Genomic DNA, 15,029 nt, shown 5'->3' on the forward strand with positions numbered 1-15,029 from the left:
GTCGTATGTGGTTCTTATTGACCACCGTAGTGGCCTTTAGCTTACCGTCTATGTAGACGTTGAACCTGTCGTATGTGGTTCTTATTGACCACCGTAGTGGCCTTCAGCTTACCGTCTCTGTAGATGTAGACGTTGAACCTGTCGTATGTGGTTCTTATTGACCACCGTAGTGGCCTTTAGCTTACCGTCTCTGTAGATGTAGACGTTGAACCTGTCGTATGTGGTTCTTATTGACCACCGTAGTGGCCTTTAGCTTACCGTCTCTGTAGATGTAGACGTTGAACCTGTCGTATGTGGTTCTTATTGACCACCGTAGTGGCCTTTAGCTTACCGTCTCTGTAGATGTAGACGTTGAACCTGTCGTATGTGGTTCTTATTGACCACCGTAGTGGCCTTTAGCTTACCGTCTCTGTAGATGTAGACGTTGAACCTGTCGTATGTGGTTCTTATTGACCACCGTAGTGGCCTTTAGCTTACCGTCTCTGTAGATGTAGACGTTGAACCTGTCGTATGTGGTTCTTATTGACCACCGTAGTGGCCTTCAGCTTACTGTCTCTGTAGATGTAGACGTTGAACCTATCGTATGTGGTTCTTATTGACCACCGTAGTGGCCTTTAGCTTACCGTCTCTGTAGATGTAGACGTTGAACCTGTCGTATGTGGTTCTTATTGACCACCGTAGTGGCCTTTAGCTTACCGTCTCTGTAGATGTAGACGTTGAACCTGTCGTATGTGGTTCTTATTGACCACCGTAGTGGCCTTTAGCGTACCGTCTCTGTAGATGTAGACGTTGAACCTGTCGTATGTGGTTCTTATTGACCACCGTAGTGGCCTTTAGCGTACCGTCTCTGTAGATGTAGACGTTGAACCTGTCGTATGTGGTTCTTATTGACCACCGTAGTGGCCTTCAGCTTACCGTCTCTGTAGATGTAGACGTCGAACCTGTCGTATGTGGTTCTTATTGACCACCGTAGTGGCCTTTAGCTTACCGTCTCTGTAGATGTAGACGTTGAACCTGTCGTATGTGGTTCTTATTGACCACCGTAGTGGCCTTTAGCTTACCGTCTCTGTAGATGTAGACGTTGAACCTGTCGTATGTGGTTCTTATTGACCACCGTAGTGGCCTTTAGCTTACCGTCTCTGTAGATGTAGACGTTGAACCTGTCGTATGTGGTTCTTATTGACCACCGTAGTGGCCTTCAGCTTACTGTCTCTGTAGATGTAGACGTTGAACCTGTCGTATGTGGTTCTTATTGACCACCGTAGTGGCCTTTAGCTTACCGTCTCTGTAGACGTTGAACCTGTCGTATGTGGTTCTTATTGACCACCGTAGTGGCCTTCAGCTTACTGTCTCTGTAGATGTAGATGTTGAACCTATCGTATGTGGTTCTTATTGACCACCGTAGTGGCCTTTAGCTTACCGTCTCTGTAGATGTAGACGTTGAACCTGTCGTATGTGGTTCTTATTGACCACCGTAGTGGCCTTTAGCTTACCGTCTCTGTAGATGTAGACGTTGAACCTGTCGTATGTGGTTCTTATTGACCACCGTAGTGGCCTTTAGCGTACCGTCTCTGTAGATGTAGACGTTGAACCTGTCGTATGTGGTTCTTATTGACCACCGTAGTGGCCTTTAGCGTATCGTCTCTGTAGATGTAGACGTTGAACCTGTCGTATGTGGTTCTTATTGACCACCGTAGTGGCCTTCAGCTTACCGTCTCTGTAGATGTAGACGTTGAACCTGTCGTATGTGGTTCTTATTGACCACCGTAGTGGCCTTTAGCTTACCGTCTCTGTAGATGTAGACGTTGAACCTGTCGTATGTGGTTCTTATTGACCACCGTAGTGGCCTTTAGCTTACCGTCTCTGTAGATGTAGACGTTGAACCTGTCGTATGTGGTTCTTATTGACCACCGTAGTGGCCTTTAGCTTACCGTCTCTGTAGATGTAGACGTTGAACCTGTCGTATGTGGTTCTTATTGACCACCGTAGTGGCCTTTAGCTTACTGTCTCTGTAGATGTAGACGTTGAACCTGTCGTATGTGGTTCTTATTGACCACCGTAGTGGCCTTTAGCTTACTGTCTCTGTAGATGTAGACGTTGAACCTGTCGTATGTGGTTCTTATTGACCACCGTAGTGGCCTTTAGCTTACCGTCTCTGTAGATGTAGACGTTGAACCTGTCGTATGTGGTTCTTATTGACCACCGTAGTGGCCTTCAGCTTACCGTCTCTGTAGATGTAGACGTTGAACCTGTCGTATGTGGTTCTTATTGACCACCGTAGTGGCCTTTAGCTTACCGTCTCTGTAGATGTAGACGTTGAACCTGTCGTATGTGGTTCTTATTGACCACCGTAGTGGCCTTCAGCTTACTGTCTCTGTAGATGTAGACGTTGAACCTGTCGTATGTGGTTCTTATTGACCACCGTAGTGGCCTTTAGCTTACCGTCTCTGTAGACGTTGAACCTGTCGTATGTGGTTCTTATTGACCACCGTAGTGGCCTTCAGCTTACCGTCTCTGTAGATGTAGACGTTGAACCTGTCGTATGTGGTTCTTATTGACCACCGTAGTGGCCTTTAGCTTACCGTCTCTGTAGATGTAGACGTTGAACCTGTCGTATGTGGTTCTTATTGACCACCGTAGTGGCCTTTAGCTTACCGTCTCTGTAGATGTAGACGTTGAACCTGTCGTATGTGGTTCTTATTGACCACCGTAGTGGCCTTTAGCTTACCGTCTCTGTAGATGTAGACGTTGAACCTGTCGTATGTGGTTCTTATTGACCACCGTAGTGGCCTTTAGCTTACCGTCTCTGTAGATGTAGACGTTGAACCTGTCGTATGTGGTTCTTATTGACCACCGTAGTGGCCTTTAGCTTACCGTCTCTGTAGATGTAGACGTTGAACCTGTCGTATGTGGTTCTTATTGACCACCGTAGTGGCCTTTAGCTTACCGTCTCTGTAGATGTAGACGTTGAACCTGTCGTATGTGGTTCTTATTGACCACCGTAGTGGCCTTTAGCTTACCGTCTCTGTAGATGTAGACGTTGAACCTGTCGTATGTGGTTCTTATTGACCACCGTAGTGGCCTTTAGCTTACCGTCTCTGTAGATGTAGACGTTGAACCTGTCGTATGTGGTTCTTATTGACCACCGTAGTGGCCTTTAGCTTACCGTCTCTGTAGATGTAGACGTTGAACCTGTCGTATGTGGTTCTTATTGACCACCGTAGTGGCCTTTAGCTTACCGTCTCTGTAGATGTAGACGTTGAACCTGTCGTATGTGGTTCTTATTGACCACCGTAGTGGCCTTTAGCTTACCGTCTCTGTAGATGTAGACGTTGAACCTGTCGTATGTGGTTCTTATTGACCACCGTAGTGGCCTTTAGCTTACCGTCTCTGTAGATGTAGACGTTGAACCTGTCGTATGTGGTTCTTATTGACCACCGTAGTGGCCTTTAGCTTACCGTCTCTGTAGATGTAGACGTTGAACCTGTCGTATGTGGTTCTTATTGACCACCGTAGTGGCCTTTAGCTTACCGTCTCTGTAGATGTAGACGTTGAACCTGTCGTATGTGGTTCTTATTGACCACCGTAGTGGCCTTTAGCTTACCGTCTCTGTAGATGTAGACGTTGAACCTGTCGTATGTGGTTCTTATTGACCACCGTAGTGGCCTTTAGCTTACCGTCTCTGTAGATGTAGACGTTGAACCTGTCGTATGTGGTTCTTATTGACCACCGTAGTGGCCTTTAGCTTACCGTCTCTGTAGATGTAGACGTTGAACCTGTCGTATGTGGTTCTTATTGACCACCGTAGTGGCCTTTAGCTTACCGTCTCTGTAGATGTAGACGTTGAACCTGTCGTATGTGGTTCTTATTGACCACCGTAGTGGCCTTTAGCTTACCGTCTCTGTAGATGTAGACGTTGAACCTGTCGTATGTGGTTCTTATTGACCACCGTAGTGGCCTTTAGCTTACCGTCTCTGTAGATGTAGACGTTGAACCTGTCGTATGTGGTTCTTATTGACCACCGTAGTGGCCTTTAGCTTACCGTCTCTGTAGATGTAGACGTTGAACCTGTCGTATGTGGTTCTTATTGACCACCGTAGTGGCCTTTAGCTTACCGTCTCTGTAGATGTAGACGTTGAACCTGTCGTATGTGGTTCTTATTGACCACCGTAGTGGCCTTTAGCTTACCGTCTCTGTAGATGTAGACGTTGAACCTGTCGTATGTGGTTCTTATTGACCACCGTAGTGGCCTTTAGCTTACCGTCTCTGTAGATGTAGACGTTGAACCTGTCGTATGTGGTTCTTATTGACCACCGTAGTGGCCTTTAGCTTACCGTCTCTGTAGATGTAGACGTTGAACCTGTCGTATGTGGTTCTTATTGACCACCGTAGTGGCCTTTAGCTTACCGTCTCTGTAGATGTAGACGTTGAACCTGTCGTATGTGGTTCTTATTGACCACCGTAGTGGCCTTTAGCTTACCGTCTCTGTAGATGTAGACGTTGAACCTGTCGTATGTGGTTCTTATTGACCACCGTAGTGGCCTTTAGCTTACCGTCTCTGTAGATGTAGACGTTGAACCTGTCGTATGTGGTTCTTATTGACCACCGTAGTGGCCTTTAGCTTACCGTCTCTGTAGATGTAGACGTTGAACCTGTCGTATGTGGTTCTTATTGACCACCGTAGTGGCCTTTAGCTTACCGTCTCTGTAGATGTAGACGTTGAACCTGTCGTATGTGGTTCTTATTGACCACCGTAGTGGCCTTTAGCTTACCGTCTCTGTAGATGTAGACGTTGAACCTGTTGTATGTGGTTCTTATTGACCACCGTAGTGGCCTTTAGCTTACCGTCTCTGTAGATGTAGACGTTGAACCTGTCGTATGTGGTTCTTATTGACCACCGTAGTGGCCTTCAGCTTACCGTCTCTGTAGATGTAGACGTTGAACCTGTCGTATGTGGTTCTTATTGACCACCGTAGTGGCCTTCAGCTTACCGTCTCTGTAGATGTAGACGTTGAACCTATCGTATGTGGTTCTTATTGACCACCGTAGTGGCCTTTAGCTTACCGTCTCTGTAGATGTAGACGTTGAACCTGTCGTATGTGGTTCTTATTGACCACCGTAGTGGCCTTTAGCTTACCGTCTCTGTAGATGTAGACGTTGAACCTGTCGTATGTGGTTCTTATTGACCACCGTAGTGGCCTTTAGCTTACCGTCTCTGTAGATGTAGACGTTGAACCTGTCGTATGTGGTTCTTATTGACCACCGTAGTGGCCTTTAGCTTACCGTCTCTGTAGATGTAGACGTTGAACCTGTCGTATGTGGTTCTTATTGACCACCGTAGTGGCCTTTAGCTTACCGTCTCTGTAGATGTAGACGTTGAACCTGTCGTATGTGGTTCTTATTGACCACCGTAGTGGCCTTTAGCTTACCGTCTCTGTAGATGTAGACGTTGAACCTGTCGTATGTGGTTCTTATTGACCACCGTAGTGGCCTTTAGCTTACCGTCTCTGTAGATGTAGACGTTGAACCTGTCGTATGTGGTTCTTATTGACCACCGTAGTGGCCTTTAGCTTACCGTCTCTGTAGATGTAGACGTTGAACCTATCGTATGTGGTTCTTATTGACCACCGTAGTGGCCTTCAGCTTACCGTCTCTGTAGATGTAGACGTTGAACCTGTCGTATGTGGTTCTTATTGACCACCGTAGTGGCCTTTAGCTTACCGTCTCTGTAGATGTAGACGTTGAACCTGTCGTATGTGGTTCTTATTGACCACCGTAGTGGCCTTTAGCTTACTGTCTCTGTAGATGTAGACATTGAACCTGTCGTATGTGGTTCTTATTGACCACCGTAGTGGCCTTTAGCTTACCGTCTCTGTAGATGTAGACGTTGAACCTGTTGTATGTGGTTCTTATTGACCACCGTAGTGGCCTTTAGCTTACCGTCTCTGTAGATGTAGACGTTGAACCTGTCGTATGTGGTTCTTATTGACCACCGTAGTGGCCTTTAGCTTACCGTCTCTGTAGATGTAGACGTTGAACCTGTCGTATGTGGTTCTTATTGACCACCGTAGTGGCCTTTAGCTTACCGTCTCTGTAGATGTAGACGTTGAACCTGTCGTATGTGGTTCTTATTGACCACCGTAGTGGCCTTCAGCTTACCGTCTCTGTAGACGTTGAACCTGTCGTATGTGGTTCTTATTGACCACCGTAGTGGCCTTTAGCTTACCGTCTCTGTAGATGTAGACGTTGAACCTGTCGTATGTGGTTCTTATTGACCACCGTAGTGGCCTTCAGCTTACCGTCTCTGTAGATGTAGACGTTGAACCTGTCGTATGTGGTTCTTATTGACCACCGTAGTGGCCTTCAGCTTACCGTCTCTGTAGACGTTGAACCTGTCGTATGTGGTTCTTATTGACCACCGTAGTGGCCTTTAGCTTACCGTCTCTGTAGATGTAGACGTTGAACCTGTCGTATGTGGTTCTTATTGACCACCGTAGTGGCCTTCAGCTTACCGTCTCTGTAGATGTAGACGTTGAACCTGTCATATGTGGTTCTTATTGACCACCGTAGTGGCCTTTAGCTTACCGTCTCTGTAGATGTAGACGTTGAACCTGTCGTATGTGGTTCTTATTGACCACCGTAGTGGCCTTCAGCTTACCGTCTCTGTAGATGTAGACGTTGAACCTGTCGTATGTGGTTCTTATTGACCACCGTAGTGGCCTTCAGCTTACCGTCTCTGTAGATGTAGACGTTGAACCTGTCGTATGTGGTTCTTATTGACCACCGTAGTGGCCTTTAGCTTACCGTCTCTGTAGATGTAGACGTTGAACCTGTCGTATGTGGTTCTTATTGACCACCGTAGTGGCCTTCAGCTTACCGTCTCTGTAGATGTAGACGTTGAACCTGTCGTATGTGGTTCTTATTGACCACCGTAGTGGCCTTCAGCTTACCGTCTCTGTAGACGTTGAACCTGTCGTATGTGGTTCTTATTGACCACCGTAGTGGCCTTTAGCTTACCGTCTCTGTAGATGTAGACGTTGAACCTGTCGTATGTGGTTCTTATTGACCACCGTAGTGGCCTTTAGCTTACCGTCTCTGTAGATGTAGACGTTGAACCTGTCGTATGTGGTTCTTATTGACCACCGTAGTGGCCTTTAGCTTACCGTCTCTGTAGATGTAGACGTTGAACCTGTCGTATGTGGTTCTTATTGACCACCGTAGTGGCCTTTAGCTTACCGTCTCTGTAGATGTAGACGTTGAACCTGTCGTATGTGGTTCTTATTGACCACCGTAGTGGCCTTTAGCTTACCGTCTCTGTAGATGTAGACGTTGAACCTGTCGTATGTGGTTCTTATTGACCACCGTAGTGGCCTTTAGCTTACCGTCTCTGTAGATGTAGACGTTGAACCTGTCGTATGTGGTTCTTATTGACCACCGTAGTGGCCTTTAGCTTACCGTCTCTGTAGATGTAGACGTTGAAACTGTCGTATGTGGTGGGGGGTCGCGGGGGTAGCCAGCGTAGCTCCAGCAGTATGGGGGGAAAGCGGGTGGGGGTGACGGAGATCTCTGGGGGCAGGCTCATGGCAGAGCCCGGCTCATTGGAGTCCTCATACTCTGGGACCACCGCGTTCACAAACTCCTCCTCTCCATCCGTAGGGGAGGGACTACCGTAGGGCTCCGGCCAATAGGGCTGCGTGGCGGTCTCTTCTTCTGTGCTGTTAGTGTTAGAGATAGAGGTGGCATAGCCTGTCGAGCTGTTGAAGCCCTGAGGGGCGGAGCTGTAGGAGACCTGGGTGGTTCCGCCCACCACCTCCTCTGAGATCACTTCCTGTATCTCCTGGTTCTCCTGTAATTCCTGTTCCTCTATGAGGGGGACATCCCGCGCCCGCCGGAGCGTGTCCTGGGTCACCTCGGAGCTAGGGACCCCCCCTGGTAGCACCCTCTGGCTGAGTGGTACGATCTTATGGGAGATGTTGAGGGGAGGGTTGGGCACTGCAGTGAAACACAAACATTAGTATTAGTTTGCCATCTCCATAGAAATGCTGTTACTAGTGACTAGGGGCGGCAGAGTAGCCTAGTGGTTAAAGTGTTGGACTAGTAACCGAAAGGTTGCAAGTTTGAATCCCTGAAAGGTACAAATCTGTCCTTCTGTCCTTCATTGAAACAAATAATGTGTTCTTAACTGACTTGCCTAGTTAAGTGAAGGTAAAATAAACACAAAGTTCAATAACAACCTGACTGGTTCAATAACGTTCTCATGGGGGATGTAGTTAGTTACCTGTCCTGTGGGGTATGTAGTATCTACCTGTCCTGTGTTGTGGGGTATGTAGTATCTACCTGTCCTGTGTTGTGGGGTATGTAGTTAGTTACCTGTCCTGTGGGGTATGTAGTTAGTTACCTGTCCTGTGGGGTATGTAGTTAGTTACCTGTCCTGTGTTGTGGGGTATGTAGTATCTACCTGTCCTGTGTTGTGGGGTATGTAGTTAGTTACCTGTCCTGTGGGGTATGTAGTTAGTTACCTGTCCTGTGTTGTGGGGTATGTAGTATCTACCTGTCCTGTGTTGTGGGGTATGTAGTTAGTTACCTGTCCTGTGTTGTGGGGTATGTAGTATCTACCTGTCCTGTGTTGTGGGGTATGTAGTTAGTTACCTGTCCTGTCCTGTGGGGTATGTAGTATCTACCTGTCCTGTGTTGTGGGGTATGTAGTTAGTTACCTGTCCTGTGTTGTGGGGTATGTAGTTAGTTACCTGTCCTGTGTTGTGGGGTATGTAGTTAGTTACCTGTCCTGTGGGGTATGTAGTTAGTTACCTGTGTTGTGGGGTATGTAGTATCTACCTGTCCTGTGTTGTGGGGTATGTAGTTAGTTACCTGTCCTGTGTTGTGGGGTATGTAGTTAGTTACCTGTCCTGTGTTGTGGGGTATCTAGTTAGTTACCTGTCCTGTCCTGTGGGGTATGTAGTTAGTTACCTGTCCTGTGTTGTGGGGTATGTAGTTAGTTACCTGTCCTGTGTTGTGGGGTATGTAGTTAGTTACCTGTCCTGTGTTGTGGGGTATGTAGTATCTACCTGTCCTGTGTTGTGGGGTATGTAGTTAGTTACCTGTCCTGTGTTGTGGGGTATGTAGTTAGTTACCTGTCCTGTGTTGTGGGGTATGTAGTTAGTTACCTGTCCTGTGTTGTGGGGTATGTAGTTAGTTACCTGTCCTGTCCTGTGGGGTATGTAGTTAGTTACCTGTCCTGTGGGGTATATAGTATCTACCTGTCCTGTGTTGCCAGGACTCATGGGGTATGTAGTTAGTTACCTGTCCTGTGTTGCCGGGACTCATGGGGTATGTAGTTAGTTACCTGTCCTGTGTTGCCGGGACTCATGGGGTATGTAGTTAGTTACCTGTCCTGTGTTGCCAGGACTCATGGGGTATGTAGTTAGTTACCTGTCCTGTGTTGCCGGGACTCATGGGGTATGTAGTTAGTTACCTGTCCTGTGTTGCCGGGACTCATGGGGTATGTAGTTAGTTACCTGTCCTGTGTTGCCAGGACTCATGGGGTATGTAGTTAGTTACCTGTCCTGTGTTGCCGGGACTCATGGGGTATGTAGTTAGTTACCTGTCCTGTGTTGCCGGGACTCATGGGGTATGTAGTTAGTTACCTGTCCTGTGTTGCCGGGACTCATGGGGTATGTAGTTAGTTACCTGTCCTGTGTTGCCGGGACTCATGGGGTATGTAGTTAGTTACCTGTCCTGTGTTGCCGGGACTCATGGGGTATGTAGTTAGTTACCTGTCCTGTGTTGCCGGGACTCATGGGGTATGTAGTTAGTTACCTGTCCTGTGTTGCCGGGACTCATGGGGTATGTAGTTAGTTACCTGTCCTGTGTTGCCAGGACTCATGGGGTATGTAGTTAGTTACCTGTCCTGTGGGGTATATAGTATCTACCTGTCCTGTGTTGCCGGGGTTCATGGGTATATAGTATCTACCTGTCCTGTGTTGCCGGGATTCATGGGTATATAGTATCTACCTGTCCTGTGTTGCCGGGGTTCATGGGTATATAGTATCTACCTGTCCTGTGTTGCCGGGGTTCATGGGTCAGGTCGCTGCGTCGGACCAGTGTGGTTCTGTTGACTGTAGCTTCAGAGATCAGCTGGAAGGAGATGTTGCTGTAACACGTCCCAGGGAGCCAGTGTTTAAACACAGTCTTTCCCTTATAGAAGTCTAGAACACAGAACAGTCTTTCCTTCATAGAGGTCTAGAACACAGAACAGTCTTTCCTTCATAGAAGTCTAGAACACAGAACAGTCTTTCCTTTATAGAGGTCTAGAACACAGAACAGTCTTTCCTTTATAGAGGTCTAGAACACAGAACAGTCTTTCCTTCATAGAGGTCTAGAACACAGAACAGTCTTTCCTTTATAGAGGTCTAGAACACAGAACAGTCTTTCCTTTATAGAGGTCTAGAACACAGAACAGTCTTTCCTTCATAGAAGTCTAGAACACAGAACAGTCTTTCCTTTATAGAGGTCTAGAACACAGAACAGTCTTTCCTTTATAGAGGTCTAGAACACAGAACAGTCTTTCCTTTATAGAGGTCTAGAACACAGAACAGTCTTTCCTTCATAGAGGTCTAGAACACAGAACAGTCTTCCCTTTATAGAAGTCTAGAACACAGAACAGTCTTCCCTTTATAGAAGACTAGAACACAGAAGATGATGGTATGATTTATAGAAAACTATAACACAGAACATAACAGTCTGCTTTATATAAATTTGAGGACAGAACACATAAGTCTTCAACTTGTGTCTGTGAACAAGAAACATGACCTAATACAGACCTGCTCAACTCAGTCGATCCAACTCAAATAAGTCAACGCTGAACTGTCCAGAACGGGCTAGTCAGCTACACCTGTTGTTCCAGTCTGTCCAGAACGGGCTAGTCAGCTACACCTGTTGTTCCAGTCTGTCCAGAATGGGCTAGTCAGCTACACCTGTTGTTCCAGTCTGTCCAGAACGGGATAGTCAGCTTCACCTGTTGTTCTAGTCTGTCCAGAACGGGCTAGTCAGCTACACCTGTTGTTCCAGTCTGTCCAGAATGGGCTAGTCAGCTACACCTGTTGTTCCAGTCTGTCCAGAACGGGCTAGTAAGCTACACCTGTTGTTCCAGTCTGTCCAGAACGGGCTAGTCAGCTACACCTGTTGTTCCAGTCTGTCCAGAACGGGCTAGTAAGCTACACCTGTTGTTCCAGTCTGTTCAGAACGGGCTAGTCAGCTACACCTGTTGTTCCAGTCTGCCCAGAACGGGCTAGTCAGCTACACATGTTGTTCCAGTCTGTCCAGAACGGGCTAGTACGCTACACCTGTTGTTCCAGTCTGTCCAGAACGGGCTAGTCAGCTACACCTGTGTTTCCAGTCTGTCCAGAACAGGCTAGTCAGCTACACCTGTTGTTCCAGTCTGTCCAAAACAGGCTAGTCAGCTACACCTGTTGTTCCAGTCTGTCCAGAATGGGCTAGTCAGCTACACCTGTTGTTCCAGTCTGCCCAGAACGGGCTAGTCAGCTACACCTGTTGTTCCAGTCTGTCCAGAACGGGCTAGTCAGCTACACCTGTTGTTCAAGTCTGTTCAGAACGGGCTAGTCAGCTACACCTGTTGTTCCAGTCTGTCCAGAACGGGCTAGTCAGCTACACCTGTTGTTCCAGTCTGTCCAGAACGGGCTAGTCAGCTACACCTGTTGTTCCAGTCTGTCCAGAACGGGCTAGTCAGCTACACCTGTTGTTCTAGTCTGTCCAGAACGGGCTAGTCAGCTACACCTGGTGTTCCAGTCTGTCCAGAACGGGCTAGTCAGCTACACCTGTTGTTCTAGTCTGTCCAGAACGGGCTAGTCAGCTACACCTGTTGTTCCAGTCTGTCCAGAACGGGATAGTCAGCTTCACATGTTGTTCCAGTCTGCCCAGAACGGGCTAGTCAGCTACACCTGTTGTTCCAGTCTGTCCAGAACGGGCTAGTCAGCTACACCTGTTGTTCCAGTCTGTCCAGAACGGGCTAGTCAGCTACACCTGTTGTTCCAGTCTGTCCAGAACGGGCTAGTCAGCTACACCTGTTGTTCCAGTCTGTCCAGAACGGGCTAGTCAGCTACACCTGTTGTTCCAGTCTGTCCAGAACGGGCTAGTCAGCTACACCTGTTGTTCCAGTCTGTCCAGATCGGGCTAGTCAGCTACACCTGTTGTTCCAGTCTGTCCAGCCAGAGGCCTCACCTTTATAGAGCATGGATCTCTGCTCCCGGCCCTCTGCGTAGCTGATGTTGACCCGACTGAAGACGTTGTTCTCTGGGGAGCTGATCTCAAAAACCACACCTGTCTCTGGAGCCTCTGGGTAGTCTGTGATCACCACACTGTCCACCGGACGCGGCTCTGCAGGGGGACAGACGGACATCAGATAGATACACCATCAGGCCTGACTGACTACCTGGTCAGGGGCACAACAACCACTACAACCTCCACAGTGAAGAATGGGAAATAAATAGAGAGATGACTAACAAACACAACAAGTCACGCACACAAAGACTGATCTAAAGCAAACTCTGTTGAGCTGGATTCAGAACAGTTGGACTTGGACCAGGTCTTCCCCTGTTTGAATACTTACTGGTGAGAACAGATATAGTCTGGATGGACTTGGACCAGGTCTTCCCCTGTCTGAATACTTACTGGTGAGAACAGATATAGTCTGGATGGACTTGGACCAGGTCTCCCCCTGTCTGAATACTTACTGGTGAGAACAGATATAGTCTGGATGGACTTGGACCAGGTCTCCCCCTGTCTGAATACTTACTGGTGAGAACAGATACAGTCTGGATGGACTTGGACCAGGTCTCCCCCTGTCTGAATACTTACTGGTGAGAACAGATATAGTCTGGATGGACTTGGACCAGGTCTCCCCCTGTCTGAATACTTACTGGTGAGAACAGATATAGTCTGGATGGACTTGGACCAGGTCTTCCCCTGTCTGAATACTTACTGGTGAGAACAGATATAGTCTGGATGGACTTGGACCAGGTCTTCCCCTGTCTGAATACTTACTGGTGAGAAAAGTTATAGTCTGGATGGACTTGGACCAGGTCTTCCCCTGTCTGAATACTTACTGGTGAGAACAGATATAGTCTGGATGGACTTGGACCAGGTCTTCCCCTGTCTGAGCAGCAGGCTAACGGTGTAGCAGAGTCCGTGGTGGGAGGAGTTAAAGACCAGAGGTGTCGCGGTGGGGTCGGTCAGGTTCGGGAATGGTAGCAGGTGGGTTCGGGGCTCGCCCATCACCCGGGCAGCATACCCCGTCACGTTCTCCCGCAGGTCAGATGGCTCCAGGGTCACTACGATCCAGTCCTCCTCTTTAACTGACACCTGGAAGGACACAATGGTCTAGAGGAGAGAGAGAGGAGAGAGAGAGAGAGAGAGGAGAGAGAGGAGAGAGAGAGGAGAGAGAGGAGAGAGAGAGAGGAGAGAGAGGAGAGAGAGAGGAGAGAGAGAGAGAAGAGAGAGAGAGAAGAGAGAGAGAGAAGAGAGAGAGAGGAGAGAGAGAGGAGAGCGAGAGGAGAGAGGAGAGAGAGGAGAGAGAGAGGAGAGCGAGAGAGGAGAGAGAGAGGAGAGAGAGAGGGGAGAGAGAGAGGAGAGAGAGGAGAGGAGAGCGAGAGAAGAGAGGAGAGAGAGAGGAGAGAGAGAGAAGAGAGAGAGAGAGGAGAGAGAGAAGAGAGAGAGAGAGAGGAGAGAGAGAGGAGATTGAGAGAGGAGAGAGAGGAGAGAGAGAGAGGAGAGAGAGAGAGGAAAAGAGAGAGGAGAGAGAGGAGAGAGCGAGAGGAGAGAGAGAGAGAGGGGGGGGGGGAGCGGAGAGAGAGAGGGCTGTTGAGTCTCGAGAAATGGAGCAATAAATTCACATCATCATCAGATCGCTGCTCTAACAGTTTGGCTTCTCCAGACCACCTGACCTACAGAGACTAGTCATTTGTGTCAGTACAGGACATGTTGAGTTCCCTTCTTTATAATAAGCATAATTAAAGTCTGTTGTTCATTTGTTTGCAGAGGAATTTGGTCAAATGCAATTTTCTCCAACAGTTTGCTAAGAGCAGCAAGCTGATTGGTCGGCTGTTAGAACCAGTAAAGGCCGCTTTACCACTCTTGGGTAGTTGAATTACTTTGGCTTCCCTCCAGGCCTGAGGACAAAGACTTTCCTCTAGGCTCAGATTAAAGATATGACAGATAGGACTGGCTATAGAGTCAGCTACCATCCTCAGTAGGAGTGGCTATAGAGTCTGATACCATCCTCAGTAGGAGTGGCTATAGAGTCAGCTACCATCCTCAGTAGGAGTGGCTATAGAGTCAGCTACCATCCTCAGTAGGAGTGGCTATAGAGTCAGACACCATCCTCAGTAGGAGTGGCTATAGAGTCAGCTACCATCCTCAGTAGGAGTGGCTATAGAGTCAGCTACCACCCTCAGTAGGAGTGGCTATAGAGTCAGACACCATCCTCAGTAGGAGTGTCTATAGAGTCAGCTACCATCCTCAGTAGGAGTGGCTATAGAGTCAGCTACCATCCTCAGTAGGAGTGGCTATAGAGTCAGCTACCATCCTCAGTAGGAGTGGCTATAGAGTCAGCTACCATCCTCAGTAGGAGTGGCTATAGAGTCAGCTACCATCCTCAGTAGGAGTGGCTATAGAGTCAGCTACCATCCTCAGTAGGAGTGGCTATAGATTCAGCTACCATCCTCCAGTAGGAGTGGCTATAGAGTCAGCTACCATCCTCAGTAGGAGTGGCTATAGAGTCAGCTACCATCCTCAGTAGGAGTGGCTATAGATTCAGCTACCATCCTCAGTAGCCTTCCATCTAAGTGGTCAATGCCAGGAGGTCTGTCATTGTTGATCGAGAACAACATTTGTTCCACCTCTCCAACACTAACTTTACAGAATTGTAACTTGCAATGCTTTTCTTTCATTATGTGTTTTATTATGTATGAATACAATGGTTCACTGTTCGTTGTTGGCATTTCCTGCCTACATTT

General features: G+C 47.9%; 1 protein-coding gene across 2 annotated transcripts in view; it reads right to left on the reverse strand.

Moving 5' to 3' along the window:
- Positions 1 to 15,029, reverse strand: part of LOC139392751 (protein tyrosine phosphatase receptor type O) — a 129,456-nt gene that overhangs the window by 85,470 nt on the left and 28,957 nt on the right. For both annotated transcript variants that reach the window (XM_071140995.1, XM_071140994.1), the window contains exons 2-5: positions 13,122 to 13,395; positions 12,238 to 12,393; positions 10,053 to 10,205; positions 7,456 to 7,992 (exon numbers count right to left, since the gene is read on the reverse strand). In XM_071140995.1, coding sequence (XP_070997096.1) covers positions 7,456 to 7,992; positions 10,053 to 10,205; positions 12,238 to 12,393; positions 13,122 to 13,395 — 1,120 coding nt within the window. The remainder of the gene's footprint in view (positions 1 to 7,455; positions 7,993 to 10,052; positions 10,206 to 12,237; positions 12,394 to 13,121; positions 13,396 to 15,029) is intronic.

Source organism: Oncorhynchus clarkii, chromosome 33 (genome assembly GCF_045791955.1).
Source record: "Oncorhynchus clarkii lewisi isolate Uvic-CL-2024 chromosome 33, UVic_Ocla_1.0, whole genome shotgun sequence".
Lineage (NCBI taxonomy): Eukaryota > Metazoa > Chordata > Actinopteri > Salmoniformes > Salmonidae > Oncorhynchus > Oncorhynchus clarkii.